This window comes from Ambystoma mexicanum, chromosome 4p (genome assembly GCF_040938575.1).
Source record: "Ambystoma mexicanum isolate Mex_15411 chromosome 4p, UKY_AmexF1_1, whole genome shotgun sequence".
Taxonomy (NCBI): Eukaryota; Metazoa; Chordata; class Amphibia; order Caudata; family Ambystomatidae; genus Ambystoma; species Ambystoma mexicanum.
In genome coordinates this window covers 411,488,928-411,512,226 of record NC_090927.1, presented here as the reverse complement: position 1 = coordinate 411,512,226, position 23,299 = coordinate 411,488,928, and the positions used below count along the sequence as shown (strand labels likewise).

Below are 23,299 nucleotides of genomic sequence, written 5' to 3'. Positions count from 1 at the left end.
GCAGGGCAGTAGATGCAGCCATACCCCTGGTAGAATGGGCCCGCAAGCCAGCCGGTGGGTCCTTACCCGCAAAGCGGTAGCACTCCGAGATGGCCAAAATAATCCAGCGAGACAAAGTCTGTATCGTCACAGCTTGCCCTAAACGCTTTCCAGCGTAACCAATAAAGAGTTGATCGTCCACTCTGACCCGGGACATGCGTGAAACATAAAAGCTTAAAGCTCTCCTAGGATCAAGCCTATGGAGCCTCTCCTCTTCCTTACCAGGATGCGGAGGAGGATAGAATGCCGGAAGAACAACCTTCTGGGCCAAATGAAATTCCGTCACTACCTTCGGAAGAAAAGAAGGACGAACTCTAAGGACAACCCTGTCCTTGTGAAATACAGTGAAGGGTGGCTTAACTGAAAGTGCCTGTAATTCACTCACTCTGCGAGCGGAAGTAACCGCAATTAAAAACACAGTTTTCAGAGTTAACAGCCTCAAAGGGCAAGAATGTAAAGGCTCAAACGGAGCACCTATAAGAAACTTAAGAACAAGGTTTAAATCCCAACCGGGCACCAGGAAAGGTGACGGAGGGAACAAATTAGTGAGCCCTTTCAGAAACTGTGAAATTAAAGGGATTTTAAAGTAAGAACACTCTTCAGACGAGCGCTTAAAGATGGACAGCGCCGCCAGGTAACCTTTAATGGTACCCACTTGCAAGCCCCTGTGGGCCAAAGAAAGTAAAAAGGACAGAACCATGGGGATGTCACATGCAAAAGGATCCACATTCTGAACTCGGCACCAGTCGCAGAACTTACGCCAACGGCAACGGTACAGAGACTTTGTTGTTGGCCTTCGGGCCGAAAGCAACACATCCATCACGTCTTCAGGGAGGTCCCAATCCATATACCTCAACCTTTCAGAAGCCAAGCGTGAAGGTTGAGGGATCTGACCTCTGGATGGAGAACCTGACCCCTCTCCCGTGAGAGCAGATCGTCTCGGTAGGGAAGACGACGCGGAGGGCAGATGGACAAGTCGAGAAGGTCCGGGTACCACGTCCTCCGAGCCCACGCCGGAGCAATGAGGATCATCCAGGAACCGAACTTCCGTAACCTCCGCAGCACTTGCGGGATGATGGGGACTGGAGGAAACGCGTACAGCAGCGGGAACGACCACTCCACCACGAACGCGTCTCCCAAGGCTCCTTTTGGAGGAAATTCCCGCGAGCAAAACCTTTCGCACTTCCGGTTGACACTGGAGTCGAAGAGATCCACTTGAGGGGTCCCCCAAAGGGCAAAGATCTCCAGGAGAATCTCCTGAGCCAACTCCCACTCGTGAGAGATCGTGCTCTGCCTGCTCAGAGCGTCCGCCGTCACGTTTTCGTCTCCGGCCAGATGAACTGCCGAGATCGAAACTTCCTGCTGGATGGCCCAGAACTCGAGCTGCATCGCCTCCCTGCACAGAGGAAGTGACCCTGCCCCCCCTTTTTGTTGAGGTAGTGCATGGCCACTGTGTTGTCCGTCAGGATCAGGACACTCTTTCCTCGCACAGTCGGCAGAAAAGCTTTCAGGGCTAACCTGACGGCCCTCAGCTCCAACAGATTGATATGGAGTCTGGACTCCGACGGAGACCAACGACCGCTGACTGTCAGCCCGTTGGCATGAGCTCCCCAACCCGTGAGGGATGCATCCGTCACGATCGTCACCTCCGGCCAGGGATGCCAAAAAGGAGCCCCCTTCATCAAGTTGCCTTCGACGGCCCACCACAGAAGGTCCCGGGCGACCGAGGGCGGCACCTGAACCGGGTCCGACATCCTGCCGGAGGACTGCGACCATTGCGTCTTGAGCGCCCACTGCAAAGATCTCATCCGCAGGCGAGCCTCTGGCACCAGAAGAATGCAGGATGCCATGAGGCCGAGCAGCCTCAAGAACTCGAACGCTGGGAGCGTCTGGGCATGCTGAAACTTGTGCACCATCTGCTGAATGTGAAGAGCCCTCACCTGGGGAGGAAAACACTGCCCCAGGGAAGTGTCGAGCACTGCTCCGATGTACTGGAGCCGCTGTGTTGGCGTCAAATGGGACTTCTTTAAATTGAGGGAGAAGCCCAGCCTGTGAAGGGAGTGGCAGGTGACGGACAGATGATCCAGGACTTGCTCGGGAGAGCTCCCCCTGATCAACCAATCGTCCAGGTAGGGGTAGACGTGAATCCCCCCTTGCCTGAGATGCGCTGCCACCACCACCATGAGCTTGGTGAAAACCCTCGGGGCGGAGGTCAATCCGAACGGCAGGACCCGAAACTGAAAGTGCGAGTCGCCAACCGCGAACCTCAGGTACTTCCTGTGCTTGGGATGGATCGGCACATGGAAGTAAGCATCCTTGAGGTCGAGTGACACCAACCAGTCCTGAAGCTGAAGGGCCTGGAGGACTTGAGAGAGAGTAACCATCTTGAACTTGTCCTTCCTGAGGAGTTTGTTCAAACCGCGCAAGTCCATGATGGGTCTCAATCCCCCGTCTTTCTTGGAAATCAAAAAATAAGGGGAATACCATCCCATGTTCCTCTCCGCTACAGGCACCAGTTCTATGGTGCCTTTCTCCAGCAGGGCTTGAATTTCCTGCGCAAGGAGCGGATCCGGACTCTGCAAAGAGAGGTTCCCCGGTGGATTGTCGCGAGGCCTGTGCCGAAAGGGAAGACAGTAGCCGTGGGTTATGATTTCCAGAACCCACACATCTGAAGTAATGGCTTGCCAATCTACAAGATGCTGCGCCAGCCTTCCCACAACCGGCGAACCATGGGACATGGCCTCATGACTGAGTGGGAGCGGCCGCGGCGTTACCTGAGGGCAAAGAGGCAACTGCCCGAGCGGCCTTGGCACCACGGGTACCCTGTCGTCCACCTCGGGTACCCCTGCGTTGGCCTCTTTGACTGCCAGCTCCTCTCGCTTTACTGAAGGACGAGTAATAGCGAAAGGAACCACCCCTCCACTGCTGTCCCCTAGGACGAAAAGGCGGAGGTTGGCGAACTGCAGCGCCCAATGACTTCGCTGCAGCTTTCGAGGTCTGCAACCTCTCAAGGCTCTCGCCAGCCTTGCTGCTAAAAAGGTGTTCACCGTCAAAGGGCATGTTGAGGAGCCGAGACTACACATCAGGAGCAAACCCCGACTTCCGCAACCACGCAAACCTGCGTATCACGGTGCTCGCCGCCATGGACCTACTGACGCATTCAGCTAAGTCCAAACCCGACTGAACGGACTCACACATGGCATCCTTACCATCCTGGACCATAGCAAGGAAACCATCCCGTTCGTCCCCTTCAGGAATATGTTCAGCCGCTAACGCAACACAGTTCCACAGAGTGTGTGTGAAACGAGACAAGGCACAAATGGAGTTGGCCGCCTGAAGCGCCATACCACCAGAAGAAAGCACTTTCTTCGCCCAGCCATCAAAACATTTGTCGTCCCTATCAGGAGGGATGGTAGGGTACGACGCTTGCTTTGCCGGGGCCGTGGCCGCCTGCACCACCAAACTCTCCGGAGTAGGGTGCCTGGTCAAGTAGCAGGGGTCGCTACTGGCTGGACGGTATTTTCGCGACAAGGATCTGCCCACCGCCGGGAGACTCTCCGCAGCAGTCCAAGCCGCCGCCACCCTTCTCTGTAAAGCCATATGGAACGGCAGTACCGGATCAGTTGGGGGACCAACATCAAGGATGTCCGTCAGATCATCCTGCACAAACTCCCCTGGGGGAGCAGACCATCCCAAGTACTCAGAAACCCTAGCCATAAGGCGCCTGTACGAAGAATCGGCATGAGAGCCAGGCTCAGGCCTACAAAACTCCACCTCCGGAGAGGTGTCCAGTCCGCTGGCATCATGCAGTGACTGTCTCAAATCGTCAAACTGACTATGGCCCGAGACAATTTCATCTGGAACCTGACTAGGAACCAGGCCATCAGAATCCTCATCCGCCTCTGAAATATAGTCCAGGTGGCGAAAAGAAGGCACCCGAGAGTGCTTGCTCTTAACCAGAGCCTTCCTAGGGGGTTCTCCCGTGCCACGGGGTACCTCTGACACGAAAGGCGTCGATGGCGTCGAGCGAATCGGCGCCGGCGTCGAGAGAACCGGCATCGGTGCCGAGAGGATCGGCGGCGAGGAAATCGGCGTCGACGTCAGATGCAGCGCCTCCATCAACGGCGGCGTCGACACAGCCCTCGAAGCCGGAGCCCCGAGCGTGTCCCTCGACGACCTGAGCTTCGACGACTTCCTCGGAGCCTCGAGAAAGCCTGTCGACGCCCTCGACGCCTCAGACGTCGATGTCTTCCTCGAAGACCTCACAGGTGCACACGGTCTCGAATGCGTCGAGGACCGGGACCTGGAACGGGTACGTCGAGAACGAGTCTCCTTGTCCGAACGGGACCTCTCCCGTGACTCGTGCCGACCACTCTTGCGAGCGGTGTCTCTCGACCGCTCACGACCAACCCCACTCGGGGGCGCGGACGGCATAGTACCCTGCGACTCAAGAATCGCCAGCATTTTCTTCCCGAAGGAAGCCCATTCCTCCGGCGTCGCACGGCTGGTGGGGTAAGCGACGTGCCGGGCAGAGTCCTCCGAAGAGAACCTGGAAGACGACCGGTGTCGGCGCTTCCGAGAATGCCTCGAAGAGGCTGAGGAGTGGCGAGACCGACTCCTAGAAGGAGACCCACGAGACTTCCGACGATGACGCGGAGAGTCACCCCTCGAATCATCCGTCGAAAGCCCCGCAGACTTCGACTTCCTGGGCTTGGACACCCGACCTACCGACAACTTCTTCTTACGTTCGCGTAAGGCTTTGGACGTGAGCGACTGGCAGTCGATACAGTCATCCGTGTCGTGGGCCTCCCGGAGGCACCAGAGGCAGGCGTTGTGCGAGTCCGTCACCGACATCTTGGACCCACACTCCCTGCACTTCTTGAAACCCGGACGCGGGGTCGAAGACGAAGTAGAAGACATCTTCACACGAAGGATTTTCACAAAACGAACAGGTTCGAAGAACCGAGAAGAACAGAACTCCAAAGAGTCGAGGCGTGAACCGAGAATCACGAAGCAACACGTTCGCGGAAAAAACGGAACTGAGGCTACGGGAGTCGTGCGTCCTACTTATCACATCGGATGACGTCAGAGGAGGTCCTCGACGACGGCGCATCGACGTCATCGACGCAGGACGCAGACGCCGAAAAAAGTTTCCGAAGCAGCACAGCTGTGGTGATTACATGTTATAGATATGGAATACGTCGGAGGACCCAATCCCCTCGAAATATATATATCCATTTGTGACAGCAGTAACTATGGGTAGCACAGCTCAGCGATCCCCCTCTGCACAGTGGGTATTTTTCCTCTTGTTACAGTAGTAACTAGGGATAGCATAATACAGCGTTCCCTTGAGCATACATAATTGGCCAAAAACAGGGAAATATGATATTCATGGCATGCACGGACAGCTAAAGCACGATAAATGGAAAGTGGTTACTAATTTCGGGAAATGGTTTGCACTAAGCATTAATATTTTCGTAATTAATTTATAACGAATGTTCCACATCGCTTGAAAAAATGCAAACTGTTCAAATGTTAAGCAGTGCGATTTTAACACTTTTCCACTAGCTTTCAGTAACTATGCTGCACCTTGCAAGTGTTAAGATGTCTGCCACAGTGGAACAAAAGAAGCACTGAGTTTCTAACGGAGACACTCCATCTGGAGTAAAGGGCATAGAGACTAATGAGCCTTCTGAAAGTCACCTTTATTATTTCTGCACGCTCAACGTGATCAAGCGGTGTGTGCACCGCAAAACGCGTCGTTTTTGTTCTTTTCCTTGCCATGCTGACCTATGAAAAATAAAGGATTGTCAGTCGGGGCTTACTTTGGTGTCCCTGCCTCTCTGTAGAGAGTTACGTTGGCTTTCTAGGCTGCTCTTGGGAGTGCATGCCATTGACTTTTTTCTGGTCCCATCACGGATCAGTTTACTTTTTTTTTTTTTTATATTTTCACGCCGTGGGATAAACGGCGTTGGAGTTTGCACCGGCCACGCATTTCAATCGCGGCACGGCGTACACCTTTTTTCCTTTGTGTCGCCGTGCACTGCGCTCCGGAGTGTTCCTGACCACATGGTGTGGTGAAACAGACTGGCGTGGGGTGAGACATTGTAGTGAACTTAGCCGGATTGGTTCTCCACACCGGAGGGTGAGGATTACAACCGACTACCGCACTTGTCCACTCCTGCTATTGCCTGATTTTTATTTTTGAAGCTACACCACATTTGGGATCTACAGCTACAAGATTTAAGATCTACAGCTACAAGAACGGAAACTGTCTTCCAGGGGAGACATATACCGAAGCCAGACCATCCTTATCAATAATCAAATTTATGTCACAGATGGACAAGGAAACTGCCAGAAGGGAACAAGCAGCTTCCCTGTTTTGCGAGAAGCAAGCAACCATCAGGGTGGGAAAACCGAAAGGACCACAGGCTGAGGCATTGCTTAATATAGAAGTGAAATTGTTAAGAGAGCTGGAGAGACTGCAGCAACGGGAAATCTCCAATTGGTGGGAGGAGTTCTCACTGCAAAATTACATAGACGTAGGGCGAGTCCCTAGAGGTCTGCGCATCCTCACCACACCTACATTTGATGAACAGGACCCCGAAATGCTGCAGGTGTGGGGAGAGGCAAGTGGTTTGTGGTCCGTCACTTTCCTGAAGATTCTCATCAAGTATGCAGGCATTGACAGAAAGTAGATTCTGTTGAAAATGCAGGAAGTGGAAGATCAGCTAAAATCCATTGATCCCAGTGAAGAGGGTAAAGCCTTAAGGAACCACATGGAAAAAGGATATAAAACATTTGAAGATGAGATGACATCAAGTTGCGCAAACAACGCAAATTCATACGCGACAAGGATAACTACGAAAAAGGAAGGATATTCACCTTCGCCAAATGTTTTGACACCCTTAGACTCAAGTTACCCACTGGTCTACAACCACAAGTGATGGAACTTCCAGCCGCATGCTCTTCCTCTGAAGTAGACATCACAGAAAGTGAAAGTGAGCAACCGGCACATAAATTGAATTTTTTAGAAGAAATGCAGTTGCTGGGGATGGATGTGCGAAACAGCAACAAAAAAACAAGAGGCAGAGGCCGTGGAAAATCGATGGGACAAAGAGGAGGAAAAAAACAAGGAGGGGCAACAGGTTTGGATTCCGGAGACAAGGACAAGACAGCACGGAAGACCCGCTCTGGAACCAAGACATTGTAGAGTCTAATATGGAGCAACAAGATATGTCAATTATTAACCTTTCCTCGTATCCTCTTTCCAACAACCAGCTGAAAGTATTAAAATTTGGCCTCAACTTCTGCCCCACCAGTTATTACAACTATGCTGAAACGCGCATAGACTTTGACAAATATACTGCGAAAAATCAGGCTAAAAAACTTTTTTGCCATGAATCCGTCCATGCAACCTGATCAAGAAACATCAGACATGGCTACATTTGGTAATCTTCTAAGCCTGGGATCAGACTGTGTACCATCTAATGATATTATAGATTTTGACTGGAATTGCATTAATATACATACAGATTGGCCAGGGACCAGCTAACTCAGGTGTAAATCCAGATTTAATCCCATGTTCATTCCAGGACTTAGTGATTAACGACATGAAAAAAATCAGGAAGACCTAAGGGAACTATCAAGGCAACCTTACCCATCACGAACAGATAGTTCTAAAATATCTCAGTACGTTACCAGACTGCATCATCAAACCTTCAGACAAAGGGACGAATATTGTTGTGATGAACCGTGTCGATTACATCAAGGAGGCGGCAAGACAACTTAATGATCATTCCTGCTATGCTAAATTGGAAGAAGATCACACTGCAGGTATGAATATTAAACTTTTTGACTTGCTTACTACATATAAAGACAAGGGGCTACTTGAGGATGACATGTCCAAGTATTTACACCCGAAGTTCCCTACTATGCCTACCATCTACTTCTTGCCCAAAGTGCACAAGCGTATGAGGAAACCCCAGGAGGTCTTATTGTGACACTTTGTGGGGCATTGTATGAAAACACCTCTAAATTTGTAGATGAGCCCTTGGTGTCCTTTGTGACTACACTTCCATCTTATTTGAGAGACACCAAAGACTTTTTGAACAAAATAGATGGTATTACTTGCTCACCACCCTAGATGTGGTATCCCTGTATAGCTCCATTAAGCACAAAAAGATGGTCTGCGGGCATGTGAATATTTTCTTCACACAAGGTCCATGAACTTTCTTTCACACAGCCAAATGATACTAGACATGATCCACCTTTGTCTGACAAATAATTGCTTCCTGTTTAACAGAGAAGTTTATGTACAGCTCTAGGGCACAGCTATGGGGACCACATTTGCTCCTTCTTACGCTAATTTGTTTATGGGTTGGTGGGAAAAGTTTGTTGTTTGGAGCACAGAGAATAACTGCAACACAGCCAAAATAATACTCTGGTTGCGGTATATAGATGATGTATTCATCATTTGGGACAGAACAAGCTCAGAGTGGCTGGATTTCATCAAAAAACGGAATACCAATTAACTAAATCTCCAGTTTACAGAGAGCCACAACAAGACTGCTATCGTGTATCTAGATATTCTTGTTAAGGTGGCTCAGGAAGAACTTGTCACAGAACTGTATAGCCAAAAGCAACCATCCCACCTCCCTCAAATGGAGCATACCATATGGTGAATTTATTTGCATCAAAAGAAACTGTTCTAAGTTGGAGACATTTGATGCAGAATGTGCACGTATAGCCCTGAAATTTAAACTGCGTGGATATCCAAAAACAATACTTGAACGAGTATATCATAAAGCCAGGGACCAGGATCGCTCCTCAATCTTAATAACTAAAGTCTTGCCACCATCAGATATGTGTAACAGTGAGACTCGACTCATCCTCACGTATGGTACGACTTCCCAACATATACAGCAGATTACGTGGAAACATTGGCATGTCCTACAGCTGGATGAACATTTGGGGGCAATCTTGGGTGACAGGATGAATATTACATTCCGACGTTCCATCTCCCTTAAAGACAATTTAGTCTCCAGCTTCATGAGCTCATCCACTCCACCCACTGGCCTTACTTGGCTCCAAACACTTACCGCAGGCTTTTACAAGTGCAGGAAATGCAAAGCCTGCCAGTATGCAAAGGATGTCTCCAATTATGAACACCCCATTTTGGAAAGGAGCATTTCTATAAGATCAGAAATCACTTGTGACACGGAGTACGTGGTCTACATGCTCGTTTGTCCCTGTGACAAGTGGTATGTTGGTAGCACCATAGGAAGACTTAAGCTGTGCATGCTCCAGCATATCCGGGCTATCAAGAATGTAGATCCAACATACACCATGGCTGTGCATTTTAAAGAAGTACATAATTGAAAGATGGATGGCTTTACATTTTTTGGCATTCACACCATAGCCAAACACCCAATGGATGGGAACAGAGAATTGGCACTCGGGCAATCGGAAACTAAGTGCACCCTGGACTTAGAAACGAAGAAACCAAGAAGTCATAATTTAGATGAAGAACTCTATACCTTTTTAGGGACTTAATAATGATGAACTCATTAATTAATATGATCATCTTAGTAATATAGATGTTCTTCACCTCTATGAGATGCAAAACTCTTCCCGTGCCTTTTTGCCACGCCTTTTCACAACCATGTTATGGTTATATCTAGCCTAGTTGGTTTAGAGTATTGCCTAATGTTGGGCCGTATACATTACCTCTGCTTGAAGCTTCCGTTTTTGTTTTGTTATTTTATTGTTGCATTATCAGGTTTCCTTATCACCTTCTTTTCTACAATTTCTCTTTCTATGGCTAAGTCTCTTATTGTCCTGGGTAAGATAGGTTTTCTTTGGTCTGTAAGGTTACTTGAGCTTGCATTGTTTATGAACAGGGGATACCTTTAGGATTTACATTTTAGGCTGGTCTATAGTGACTATTTTATATTGACATTTATGTAATACCCCTGTCATATCAGAGGTTACTATCATGTATAGCTTTTTAGAATTTTGACATATTGCTTTTTGTCTGATTTTATTTTCTAATTCTGTTCCTTTGGAAGTGCATTAAGGCCATTAGCACATTGGGATACTTATATTAGTTATTCTCCCCTTTTATCATTACTCTTTTAGATTCCACTACATTGGCAGAACTTCTGTGTACCAATCAGACATCAACGCCGAATAATAGTGCTGTCCATTTTAACAAGCTGCCACATGTGTACAATTTTAGGACTGGGCATGAGGCGCCGCACTTCAGGGATTTTATATTTATGTGAGATCCTAGTAGACTAGAGATAAAAGTAAGATCTTATTATTCAACATTTTAGTCTCTGAAGTGCAGGCTCCGGTATTAGCATCCAATTAACAGTTACCAACTTTTTGCTGTTTTGCACAAGTCATAATGTTTACTATAGACGTTTACAGGCACTAAGCACTTTATCGATTTGTAAATATCTAACTGGGAATAATATATCCGAGTTAGATGCTGCTTTGCATATTTGCACTAGCCAGATTGTTTACAGTACAGTTCTGTACCAGCACTATGCACTTTAAATACTGATACTTGCCTTCGCACAAAAGGCCAGCAATTTTGCCAGATGTATATAATTACAGGCCATCCCGATGGGTATTATCCATTTGTGCCAGCAGTAACTATGGGTAGCACAGCTCAGCAATCCCCTCTGTACAGTGGGTATTTTTCTGCTTGTTACAGTAGTAACTAGGGATAGCATAATACAGCGTTCCCTTGAGCATACATAATTGGCCAAAAACAGGGAAATATGATATTCATGGCATGCACGGACAGTAAAGCACGCTAAATGCAAAGTCGTTACTAATTTCGGGAAATGTTTTGCACTAAGCATTAATATTTTGTAATGAATTTATAACGAATTTTCCACATCGCTTGAAAAAATGCAAACTGTTCAAATGTCAAGCAGTGTGATTTTAACTCTTTTCCACTCGCTTTCAGTAAATATGCTGTACCTTGCAAGTGTTAAGATGTCTGCCACAGTGGAACAAAAGAAGCACTGAGTTTCTAACGGAGACACTCTATTTGGAGTAAAGGGGATAGAGACTAATGAGCCTTCTTAAAGTCACTTTTACTATTTCTGCACTTTCAACGTGATCAAGCGGTGTGTGCACCATGAAACACGTCGTTTTTGTCCTTTTCCTTGCCATGCTGACCTATGAAAAATAAAGGATTGTCAGTCTGGGCTTACTTTGGGGTCCCTGCCTCTTTGTAGAGAGTTACGTTGGCTTCCTCTGCTGCTCTTGGAAGTGCATCCCATTGACTTTTTTCTGGATCAGTTTATTGTTTTTTTTAATATATATATATATATATATATATATATATTCAATTAAAAAACTTTGTTAAAGGGACATTATGGTTACAAGTAAAACCGAAAAATCCCTGAAATTCGCCAGTTATGGTAAGCTAAGCAACCATAACTCACGTCACCACCGTGCACTGCTAAGAATAACATCCATGACATCAAAGATGACATCAGAAATACTAGACTTTGCAATAAACGTATATGGCCCGTCAGATTCAGCGAGCGGTCTCCTTGGGATACACTGGGTCGAGATCAGAGTCTCGCACCTAGGGGTAAGGCTGAGGGAGAGTGGGTTGGTGTATAATTGGAAAAAGGGGAATACCATATCTCGCCCTTGGGTATTCTCCTCCCAATCCCTGTGACACTCCACTCAGGTGATCTTCCCTCGCTTGTACACCCCAAGGGTCAGGATCCAAAAGCGATGGCCCTTCCCTGGCCACCTGAATGGAAGATCCTGGGGGAGTAGGTGGGAGAATACTGTTGGGTTTCTCACAGGACTTATTTAATCCAAAACTAGCTTTCCCGCCTTTTCACTCCACATCTTCAGGTTCATGTACTGGAAGGACCCATAGTCTGCAACATAATGTCCTGAACCCACCACCAAATACAGATGGCTATGGGGGTCTGTGACTGTCATTTGGGAAGTGCAGTCTCTAAAGCTTTGGAATCTAGTCAGCCAGGCATGGTGAAATAGAAAAATCTCTGCGAGGAGAGTCATTTTGATACTGTGCACAGAGTGGGCAAATAAAAAGGAACAAAAGTGATAGGGAGCAGTGTGCTCTATATGTATTACTGCGGCGACACTTATAGAACCGAGGAGTTTGGGCATCGAGAAGAGTCAATGCCAAGCCACATTGGACCTTTTGTTTTTCCGATTACAGCGGTCACTGGAGAAGTATATCTAAGATGAGCCATCTGTGGGAAGATGCAATCCATTAGCATGAACTTGTTTTTAATGAGGTCCTGCACATACAACAATGCCTATAGTACATAAATGCTTGTTCTGTGAATCTACATCAAATTAACACAAAGATTGCAGTCCCATGCACTAGACAAAGGGGCGCACAAAGCCATTTTCTTATCAAGTGCTTTCTCTACATGATCACAATAACGTATGGTGCTGAAAAAACCCACGTAAAACATACTATATAATAGGCAGCTACAGGAGGAAATGAACAAAATAAAAATGAATCTGGCAGAAAACATTTTGACAAATTTAGTATTAATATGACAAAAAACAGTAAGCAGGATTGTGGTCCTTACGATCTAACATACCTGCTCATGTTGATCCCAATAAGCTTCAAGCTTCAAAGAAGGAACTCTCCATATTGTTAGCTTTCCAGAAAAATGAATGACTGCCAGAAGAGAACCGTCAGGCGAAAGACTCATCTTAAATATTCCGTCCTTGACAAAACAGAATACATGGAATTAGAAGCAGGACATGACAAAAATTAAACTAAGAAGAGCATCCAACTTTATCATGGGACAAGCTCAAATCCAGGCATTGTACGGATAAAGATGGTTCATCATACATGCTTTTATGTTGCGTTAAGGGGAAGCAGTAACAAAATGATAGCATTAGAAATAGTTTAATCTAACATCCATCTATATTTAGAAAAGTGAACATTTGTGGGTGGCTGGGTTTGTAGCAAAGCCTTGTTCCTTTTACAATAACGCATCGTTTCACCAATCTGCACCACATTTTGCATAATTACCTGTTAGGACCCTCCGGGCAATACTGGCTACATGACATTTTGGCACCCAACCAAGTTCCCCGGATTTCAGCACAAGTCAAAATTTGTTTGTTGGTTTGTGACTTGGCAAAGTGTTGTTCCTTATACAAATCCACACGTTTCACCAAACTGCACAAATGTTGCATAGTTACCTTTTAGAACCCTCCGGACATGACAGGCTACATAACATATGGATACCCCACCGCTTTCCCCGGATTTCAGCACCTTCACACATGGAACTGTTGCCTGAAACCGGCAAAACTTCAAAGTGGTCGTACAAAAGGACTGGTCCCGACACGAGGAACAAAACCACCTCAAAAACCATGTTCAAGGCTGTAGGATGGACGGTTTCAGAGATAGTTGCACCACAACGAACTGCACCATGCCAGGGTGAGGCGATAGGTGGGGAGAGAGCACAGAAGGTCCCAGTATGCAGCAGCACGCCAACTCCTGCCTCCCCGCAACGTCTGCTCTGGGGTATTTCAGCCAGCCACATGCATCCATTCTCTGTGCAGTTCACTTCAGGGCACAAAGCACATCAAGCAATAAGCAAATCGGAACGGCGACCTACAGGATCATTGATTTTCAACAATTGATGAGTGTTGGCAAGTCTGCTCATGGGTACATTTGCTAGTATTACAACAAATCTAGCAACATAATACAATAAGTACGATGGCAAAAGTCAGATTCAGGCATGCAATTGAAACAAACCTACTACATCTCTGTACCTAGGGATCCCAGAGTCCTGTCGAGCTGGGTGCTTTTTGAAAAACATTACCTATTAGTGTCTTTCCTACTTCTCAGTTCATTAGCTGGCTTTATTACTTTAACACCAAGTACATTAAATGCATTATAAATTGATCTTAGCACTGACCTACTTCTCTCCTTTCTACTAACATGTCAACCCCTGCCACCAACCTGAACACAAGGTCTTCCAACAATCCAAAAGGGTTTCTTCTAATTTTTTATTTGGAGCTGGTACCAAGGTAATGTGGGGTGTACAGAAAGCAGGGCGGCAAACTGCATGCAACTGTAAGGGTTAATAGTCCCACAGTTACAACTTCATAACTTCAACTTGTGATGTATGCAGGATCCTACTTGTCAAAACCAGTGATCTAGCAGCGGCCAAGACAAACGCTGTGCCATACAACTTTAGCAGAAAAAACATTGCTTCAAGAGGGAGAACTTACACCAAGGTTCTCTCTGGAAAGCGATGGTGGTGGTCAGGACTATGGCAGTAATATTGGTCATGAAATGCAAAAAGTGAAGTAAATGCATGTTAAAACTGTACTTGTGTAGTTGGTTCTTCAACATATCCTCATATCTGTCCATTGAACAGGGCTTCTGAGCAATACATTGCTTCAGCCCTACAGATAAGCAGGGTTTTCGGCAACTTTTACTCCCTAAAAATAGGCAAATAAGCCCCAAAAATAAAAGTAGGGAGTAAAAATGCCCCCAACAAAAAATGGAAAACAGACACATATGACCTTGTGCTCCATGGGTAAGTTTGAACTAGCAGTGCAACGTAGTACCACAGGAATAAATTGCTATTACTGCCTGATCGGAAGATGCAAACATGTATCTGTTAATGTGTATAAATAACTAGGTGCAAAGAAATATTTATTACAAAAACATTTCCGTTTCCCAGTTAAAACATATTTTTACTCCCATTGGGAATTGTACTTACATTTTTACTCACAACTTTAAAACCTAAAGAGTAAAATACTCCTACTTCAAAATCTTATCTGCAGCACTGATTTCTGGACTTTCAGGCTCTTCGATTAAGGTGGAGCTGGAAACCACCCTTTGGGCCTGCAAAACTTTGCACAAGAAGACATTTCTGAGCCATGTGCACTTTGATTAAATCACTCTGGCCGTCACGACCTGGCCATGGGTCAACCCACAAAATCAAGCCACGATTTCCTTTTCTATAATAATTATTTCTTTTATATGGTGCTTGGCTGTGTTTTCTGCAAGCTGGTGATGTCATGTGGAATGTTGATGTGAGAATGTTTACATGAAGGTTCCACAGTCAGGCAGTTAGTGCTCCCCTGCCTGGGTGATGGGTGCCAGTTTTACTTGTCCTTATATCTCAATGTAACTTAAGAACATGTTAATAAACCACCAGATGTAACTATAAGACGCCTGGAGGTCACTTTACTACAATGGCAACGAGCTGGTCTTAAGAAGAAGAACCCAAGTGCAAGAAACAGAAGAAAAGCTGAAGAAACCTGCTGCGGCAGGTGCAGGAAGAAGGACAACACTGCCCCCAAGACAAGTAAGACCATCACCCTGGGCACCCAGGGGGAGGAAGAGAGCCTGACAAAAGGAGTGAGAAGCTGCCCATTAGTTGGAGAGGGAGCTGTGACCAGGGGCGGAAGAAGGGAGCTGGGACCATAACGAGAAATATGATGTCGAGCCCAATAAGCCATAGAGGTGCCCATAAAGTGAATCTGGAGAAGCTGTGCCCATAATCTGAAGCAGGACGTGGTTCCCATAGGCAGCACGGACAAACTGTATTCTACAGCAGTAGAAAGAAACTTAACTGTAGTGTTGCGAAGACGTGGAGTAAACGGTACAAATCTGTGGATGTGTCGAGTGGAGATGTGCCGTTGGCGAGCGCCTGCAATGTGTCTTCATGTGTTCCGAAGTGTGGCTGCCTCAAGGGGCGAAGTCATCAGTAATCCAATAGTTTGGTAGTTGGTTCTGAGGAGCTCTGTGCTGCGCTCCGATGAGAGATGAAATGATAACGTCAAATATGGGCGAAAAGGAGTGGGTGATCAAAAAGAATGTTCATCACCCTGTGTTCCACGATACGTTGGTGTTTGATGAACCCTAGGTACGCAGACCTACACGGAGCAGTGAAAACAAATGAACATTTTAATGGAAGGGTTCTCGAGGCCATGTATGAACGTCAGGAGGAAGTCCCACCTAGAATGCAACAAAGAAATGAAGAAACGCATAATGTCGGATGTGAGGCCATTAGCTATGTATTCAGTAAATGGAAAGGGCAATTATACGCCGACAGTAGCAAGGAGCTGTGGAGTTGCGGATTAATGAAACAAGTAGAAATGGAATCAAGATGTTGTTTGAAATATGCAAATTTACCTGAAATGTATGTGATGGAAGGAGGTTTCCGTTTGAAGTGAAGATTCCAGCAAGGTATCAAGGAATTTTTACCAATGTGTAATGCAGAATGCTGGCAAGTCTGCAAGTGTCTGCAGGGCCATGGTCATGTGAATACAATCCCATCATTTCGGAAGTGTTATGGGGGTTGTAATGCAAGAAACGATGAAACCCGTTGGCAGAGAATGCAAGAAGCGAAGAGCCACAATGGCAGAGAATGCATTGTAGATGTGCCTAGTCACGGGAAATGAACGTATCCTTTTACAGATATATGTTTTCCACATAGAAGGGAAGGTATTATTGATATTAATCTAAGCCAATGTAGATGTACTAAGAAGAATGCAAATGTAATACCGTTATAATAGATGTAAGAAAGAAACAAAGGTAGCATATATGATGAGTACAAATGTACAGTGCGAGAGTAGGGCACGAAAGGAAGTTATTGATGATGCACGTGTCGATGTTTAAAGATGTGAGTAAGCAAAAAGTGATAACCATATTTGAGGATTTTCAGGCAAAATATGGACTTTCATGGACACTTAAAGTTGCAGATGATGTGAGAGAGTTTACATGTCCATGAGAGAGTGAGTTAGAACTAATGTTCTTGAGGATTTGCAGGGTTATGTTCTAGTAACAACACAGACTTTTAGCAAGTTGCGTTTGGTACTTGCAAAACCGAATGTAACCTGGACATTAATGACTATACTATTTGAGTTGCGTTTGATTCTAACAAAACAAAACCAATCTAGATTGTATTAATTGCAAAGTGTATATTATCTTGGATAGAGATGTTAGTAGTGCACTATGTGAACAGGAAAAGAAGAGTGTACCTAAGATAATGAAAGAACAGCGTGATTATTGTCAGCTAATGTGCAAAGTCGTGTACCCGCAAAAGGTTTTATGGGTGTAGCGCCTCCAGTTTATGCATGAAGTATGCTGTAGCATGATGTGAGCATAGAGTATGCTATGGTACGATGTGTGATTGTGTATACCACGATGTGCTCTGGGTGGTGCCGCCCTAGAGTTAGCATTGAACGTGCTAGTGGTTTAGTGTATAACAGAGGTATCTGGATGGTAGAGCCTCCAGGTTTAGTGTTGTGCATGCTAGTGGATTAGTGTTCCAAAAAGGTATCTATTTGGTAGCGCCTCCAGTGTTTAGTATGAGTGTGGTAGTGTATGCCACAGAAGTATCGGAGCTAGCGCCTCCAGTATTTAGTATGCGTGTGGTAGTATGTGCCACAAAAGTCAGGGAGGTAGAGCCTCCATTGTGATTAGTGTGGTTCAGTATACCGCATGGTTCTTGGGTCGTAGCCCATCCTGTGTAGCCATTGGGTAGGTTAGACATGTGAGTGGGTTTGGGAGTTCCACAAGGGTTTCAGGGGGGGTAGCGCCTCCACCCATAGGATTGAGAATTTAAGAATTGATCCGAGTTGCATCTCTCCATAAAAAGATGCAATGTGTGTGTTTTCTCGTTGTTTGCAATGTTGTTGTGAGAGTGTGAGTTATGTTTGCACATGTGGATTTCTAGTACCTTGATGTCTGATCATACATTCTGTAGTTTTTGCAGGAAGAAGCGCTGGGTAATAGAAGGTACGACTGTGCTGTGTGCGAGGATGAAGACATATGGCTCCCACTTGTTTTTGTTGTCCTGCATGGAGTGTGGAACTGCCCCATCTCCTCACACAAGTTCTTGGTGCACTTAGCGTGCAGCTGACATCAGTAATGGTTAATGTGTGCAGTGTGGGGGATGGAGGTGTGTCGTGCTAGAGAGTGTGTTTTTTATTGGTAACAGAAGGAGATGCGTTATATAGTGCCTGTCTGTCTGCTGCAAGCTGGTGATGTCATTGGAATGTTGATGTGTGAATGTGAGAATGTTTACCTGAAGATTCCTCGCTCGAGCATTTAGTGCTCCCCTGCCCGAGTGATGGGTGCCAGTGTTACTTGTCCTTATATCTTAATGTAACTGTAACTTAAGAACCTGTTAATAAACTACTAGATGTAACTATAAGAAGCCTGGCGGTCACTTTACTACAATTTCTCTTAATGCTAGCTTCTCGTGTACAACTGAAAGAATAAGGAATGATAAGAAAAGAATACCCACTATAACCCCCTCCAACTTTGGGTAAGGTTGTTGGGTGTCTTTTTCTCCACCCTCCTCATGTTCCCTGAGAGACTTGCTAATGGTGGGTTTCTCAATGGCACCTTTGGGAGAAACTGAACAGTGTCAAAAATCAATCTTCTCGTTGGAATGGTCAAGATAACTTTGCCATTCCTACTCTGATCGAATACACTATATCACAAATTTAAAACATAAGTCTCTCTTTCCCACAAATAGATGAAAACACAAAACCTTGTCCTCACAGTTCTTACATTCCTGTGATTCCTCTCCACCGGCATTCACAGCCTTGATTATCAATTGTAATTTCTCTCCGCACAGAATGCAAGCTCCTCAAGTGGGGATATGACCATCTGCTTTAAAATTGTAGGCCACTCGGGCAAGTACAGGGGCAATTGGCAGTACTCTTGTATTTTACAATGGGAACAAGCAGGTTTACCCCTGTGGATTTGTGTTGGCAACATCCTCAGGGTTCTACCACCTCCCTGTCTAAAGATTATGGTTTTCTGCCCCTTCCAATTATCTCTGTAAAGCTCCAGTCCTGCACCACGCCACATGCTCATTCCTCTTCACTATGTAGGCATAATCCCATCAGATCAGGGGTCTCGTTCCTACCCAATGCCTTGAGCTAGACATGTCGTCTCAGATATTCCTACTCTGGCTAGCTATCACCTTGCCAGCCTCATTTAGCTCGTCCTGATCTTCCACTCCAATCTCCTTCTGCTCCCCAACTACAACCTCCTTCTGATGACCAACTCCGCCTCTTCCAGATACTTAACACCTACTGTTACATTTCCGATTCTGCACTTTTTTTTAGTTTCTTTGAGATTCATCGGATACAAATGGACTGGCCTAAAGACTTGCCTAAGAGACTGGCCTAACAGCTGAACACCCATGCCAAGCGATGTTGCAGAGCACAGCACAGCTGAGCAGTGGAATGCGGTCAGTCCTCAGACTGCCGAGAATGAACAAACCCTCCTGAGAAGTACACAGTGATGACGCTGCTGGGTCAAATCCCAAGGCTGCCAGAGCCTGCCTCGCAGAAACAGGCTGCCGTTGCAAAATGTACTTTCTTCCCCCTGTTTAGCAAAATGACCTGTTTGTTATCATACGTGCTGTTTTATGGGTGGAGAATGGATTTAGTTACTCCATTGTACATAAGGATAAGCCAGGCCTGAGAAGGCCAGAGCAGAATGCAGCCCCCCTATGCACTGGTGTGTATTAGCTTTACAGCCCAATTTCTCTCTACTTCTGGTCTCGTGTGTATTATTTTTGGCCGAGTGCTGAGTGCCTGGAATGCCTGCGGTGGTGTGTGGGAGCTGGATGAGCACTGGTATCGTGGGGAGCAGGACGAGCCTGTAACAGATGGTGCCGTAACCCAGGAGCTCACCCTTCCTGACGTGCATGGCTGGGATTTACAACAATACAACGGGTAAGTGAAAAAAGTGTTTTTCTCTGTACCTTTTGCATGTTTAACTAGGGGAATCTGGAGTCTTCATGGAATAAAACGGAGATAGTGCCTCCTCCTGACACTTGGCTCCAATCTCCCACTGATGTCCTCCTCCTCACCTCTACCATCGTATGCTCCAAGCAGCTTCACAAGAAGTGCTCTGCACTAGGAACTAATTCAAGATTCTGCCCCCCTCCCCCATCTGTATCCAAACAATCACATTACTCTGATTTAGGTTGGCCTTTTAATAATCTGTTGGCCCCTAACCATTATTACTTGCGTTTGTGTATTTGCACCTGTGTGTGAGGATTAATGGAAGCGGGATTGCTTTACGTTGACCATTATTTCAATTTCAACTGTCTGACTGAGGATTGTGTGTGCGGGAATGTGGAAGGACCGCGACTTGAAAAAACTGGTCTGCCATCTTGGATTCATGCTCATCACCACACATTTTCAACACCCAGAATTTGCAGTATAGCTGCATTTCTCTCCAAACTAGCAGTGAAGGTAAGACGTCCATTAGGTGTTCTCTGGATATTTGGTTGTGCAGTGGTGTTCCTCTTGCCCAGTCTGCATCTGGTAAAGTGTACATATTGCTTCATGCTGCTGTGCGGCACTTGAGTTGCCCTTAATGGGGGACTGTCCCTGGTCTACTGTTTGGGATTAACGGAGGGTAACCAGGAGATCCTCCACATGCGTTCCCAGGGTCCATCATCCACTAGATCGGGAGGATTCCGGGTACAAGGCCCCGCCTAATCAGATATACAAAAAGCCAGTAACAAGCCAATTTGTGAAGTCCCTACACATATCAAAGGAAACACCATAGACTGGATTGTTAGCCCAACCAATATCAAACTGTTGAGTAACTCCCAGGTAGTTGATTAGTCTGGTCATTTGGTTTCATCTTTTGGTCTTACATGTGAACATTTAATATTACAGGGTCCAACCAAAAGACCAACATGTGTAAAACGAAATGTTTGTCAGGTAGATGAAGATACTCTTATAAAAGCTTTTCCTGACTCTCTAAAATCGAATTTGTCAACTAGTTCAGCTGTAATTAGGGTATTATCCCCAATAAAAATATCGCCATATATTATTTTTTTTAAAAGAATTCTTTATTGGTTTTAACAATTGTTACCAAACATGTAACTTTAACAGTGCAGCATTCATAATTAACATATCTTAATTACCCTCCCCTCCCGCCCCTTCCTCCCCTCCCGCCTCTTCCTCCCCCCGCCTTCCCCACCCCAAGACCACTATTAGCTTGTTGGTCCTCGTTGTGCCAGCTTTAGGACTTGGGCTATTTGCTTCGTCTGAGGTAGCGCCTGACTCATTAGGATGTAGCAGTGGCACTGTTAGCGCTATCCATTGATGCAAGTCTACACTAGTATCTAGTCTCTGTTCCTGTATAGCGGTTTGCCATGCTCCGGTTTCGGCTATAATCCATCTCGTAAGGTCCCTCCACCATTGTGCTTCGTTTGGATTCCTGGGGCACTTCCAACCCATGGCTATTCGCCTTTTTGTCGTTATGTATATTAAGTCCTTGAGCCTGTTCAGTGGTTTGTTTTTACTGCTGTGTTTGTATCTGCCCAAGATGCAAGCCGCTGGTGTTTGCACTTCCACTTCAATGCCCGCTCCTGCCACTCTCGCCGCTGTCTGTGCCCATAAACCCTGTATCACTGGGCAACCCCAGAACATATGCGTCAATCCTGCGCCGGGTTCGCTACATTTGGGGCACACCTGGGTTCCGGCACCCCTAAATTTTGATATGACTTCGGGTGTGAGATATGCTCTATTTGAATTGTAGAGTTGAATAAGTTGCAAGCGGGCGTTTCTCGAGATCTTTTTGTGGTAGTGGGTTATTTTCCCCCCATTATTTGTCGTCGAATGCTAGGCCCAGTTCATCCTCCCACTTCGCCCTGCACTTAAGCTCATTTCTGGTCGTGGCCCCCCATCAGTGCTTCGTATAGGCGTGAGGTTTCGTGGCCCCCTTCAGCCGTGTCTAGCATTGTTTCGATGATCTCGTGCTCCGTTACTGGGTTGGTGATGTCGGGCCATCTGTTGCTCATAGTCTGCATTACAGCTCTATGAAGCAAGAACTGTCCCGAAGGTAGCCCCGTGGCTTTGTTGAGTTCCGCAAACGTTAGTGTTCCTTGTTTCTGTGTCAGATCTCCCAGTGTGGCTATGCTGTAAGGCTCCCAATGGGCGCGTTTAAGGAGGGGGATAATAACAGCTTCCCTCATGGTGTCGGGGAGGATACCACTTTCGTAAGCCTCGTTAAACACTTGGGCCAGCAGTGGGGCCAGGGTCTTCTCATATGACTTGTAGAACTCCCCCGGGAGGCCATCAGTGCCCGGGGATTTCCCGGACGGTAGGGATCTGATAGTTACCAGTACTTCATCGGGGGAGATGGGTTCGTCCAGGGCTTCTGCCATCTGTATATCTAGCTTGGGTAGCTTGATGATGTCTAGGACATCATTTATTTCAATGTCAGTTGGGGACGTGGCGCTGGAGTAAAGGTTTTGGTAGAACTCGGAAAAAACAGCTTTAATTTCATTTTGGGTGTGCGCAGTGGTGCCGTCTGGCTTGCGTATATGACAAATGGGTGTGCGGGGGTCTCCCCGTTATAGAGCCTGGCCAAGAGTTTCCCAGGTTTATCCCCCCAGGGCGTGGGTTCTCTCAGTGTATTTGGCGTGGTTTAGTTTCCCTAGGGCCTCCCAATGTGTTAGGCAGGTTTGTTTGAGCTTGGTCTCCCTTAGCAAATGTTCCGGGGATACATCAGCCTTCTCTTTCAGCTCTCCGAGCTCCCTTTCGGCGCATTCTAATGAGGTCGTGATGGATCTCTGAGCACCTCCCATCGCCGCAATAATTTCTCCCCTCATGACCACCTTATATGCCTCCCACGCCGTACTTATGTGCCTCACACTATTCAGGTTAGTCTGCCAGTACTCCTCTGTGCTCTCTCTTATGTGCTCCCGGAAGGATGTCTCGAGTAGGGCCTCGGCCCTGAGCCTCCAGATGGGCAGCGGGGGCCTAGGTGGGGACACTTCCCAGGCGACTACCAGCGGAGAGTGGTCTGACAGCACCCTAGGCAGATAATGTGCATCCCCAAACATGGCTTGCTGTTCAGCACTCACGAATATATAGTCTAATCTGGTGTGAACAGCGTGCGGAGGGGAATAGAAGCAATAATCCCGTTGTTCTGGGTGTAGTTCTCTCCACACGTCACGGAGTAGGAGCTGCTGTGTTAGTGAGGCTAATATTTTGGCAGGGGGGGGGGGGGCGGGTGTGTTTGTTGTCTGATCTGTCCATAGTGGGGGTCAATGGTGCATTTGTGGTCTCCTCCCCATATTATGGTGCTTTCCCTGTAAGGGCTGAGTCATGAGTACAGCGAGCTGAAGAAAACAGTTGAATCATGGTTGGGCGCGTAGGTGCTAATTAGACCTACCTCTTTTCCCTCTATTGTGCCGTGTGCTAGCGCCATCCTGCC

General features: G+C 46.6%; 1 protein-coding gene across 3 annotated transcripts in view; it reads right to left on the bottom strand.

The window, feature by feature from the left end:
* Positions 1-23,299, bottom strand: part of NBAS (NBAS subunit of NRZ tethering complex) — a 3,456,930-nt gene that overhangs the window by 2,916,033 nt on the left and 517,598 nt on the right. For all 3 annotated transcript variants that reach the window (XM_069605942.1, XM_069605943.1, XM_069605944.1), the window contains exon 12: positions 12,660-12,788. In XM_069605942.1, coding sequence (XP_069462043.1) covers positions 12,660-12,788 — 129 coding nt within the window. The remainder of the gene's footprint in view (positions 1-12,659; positions 12,789-23,299) is intronic.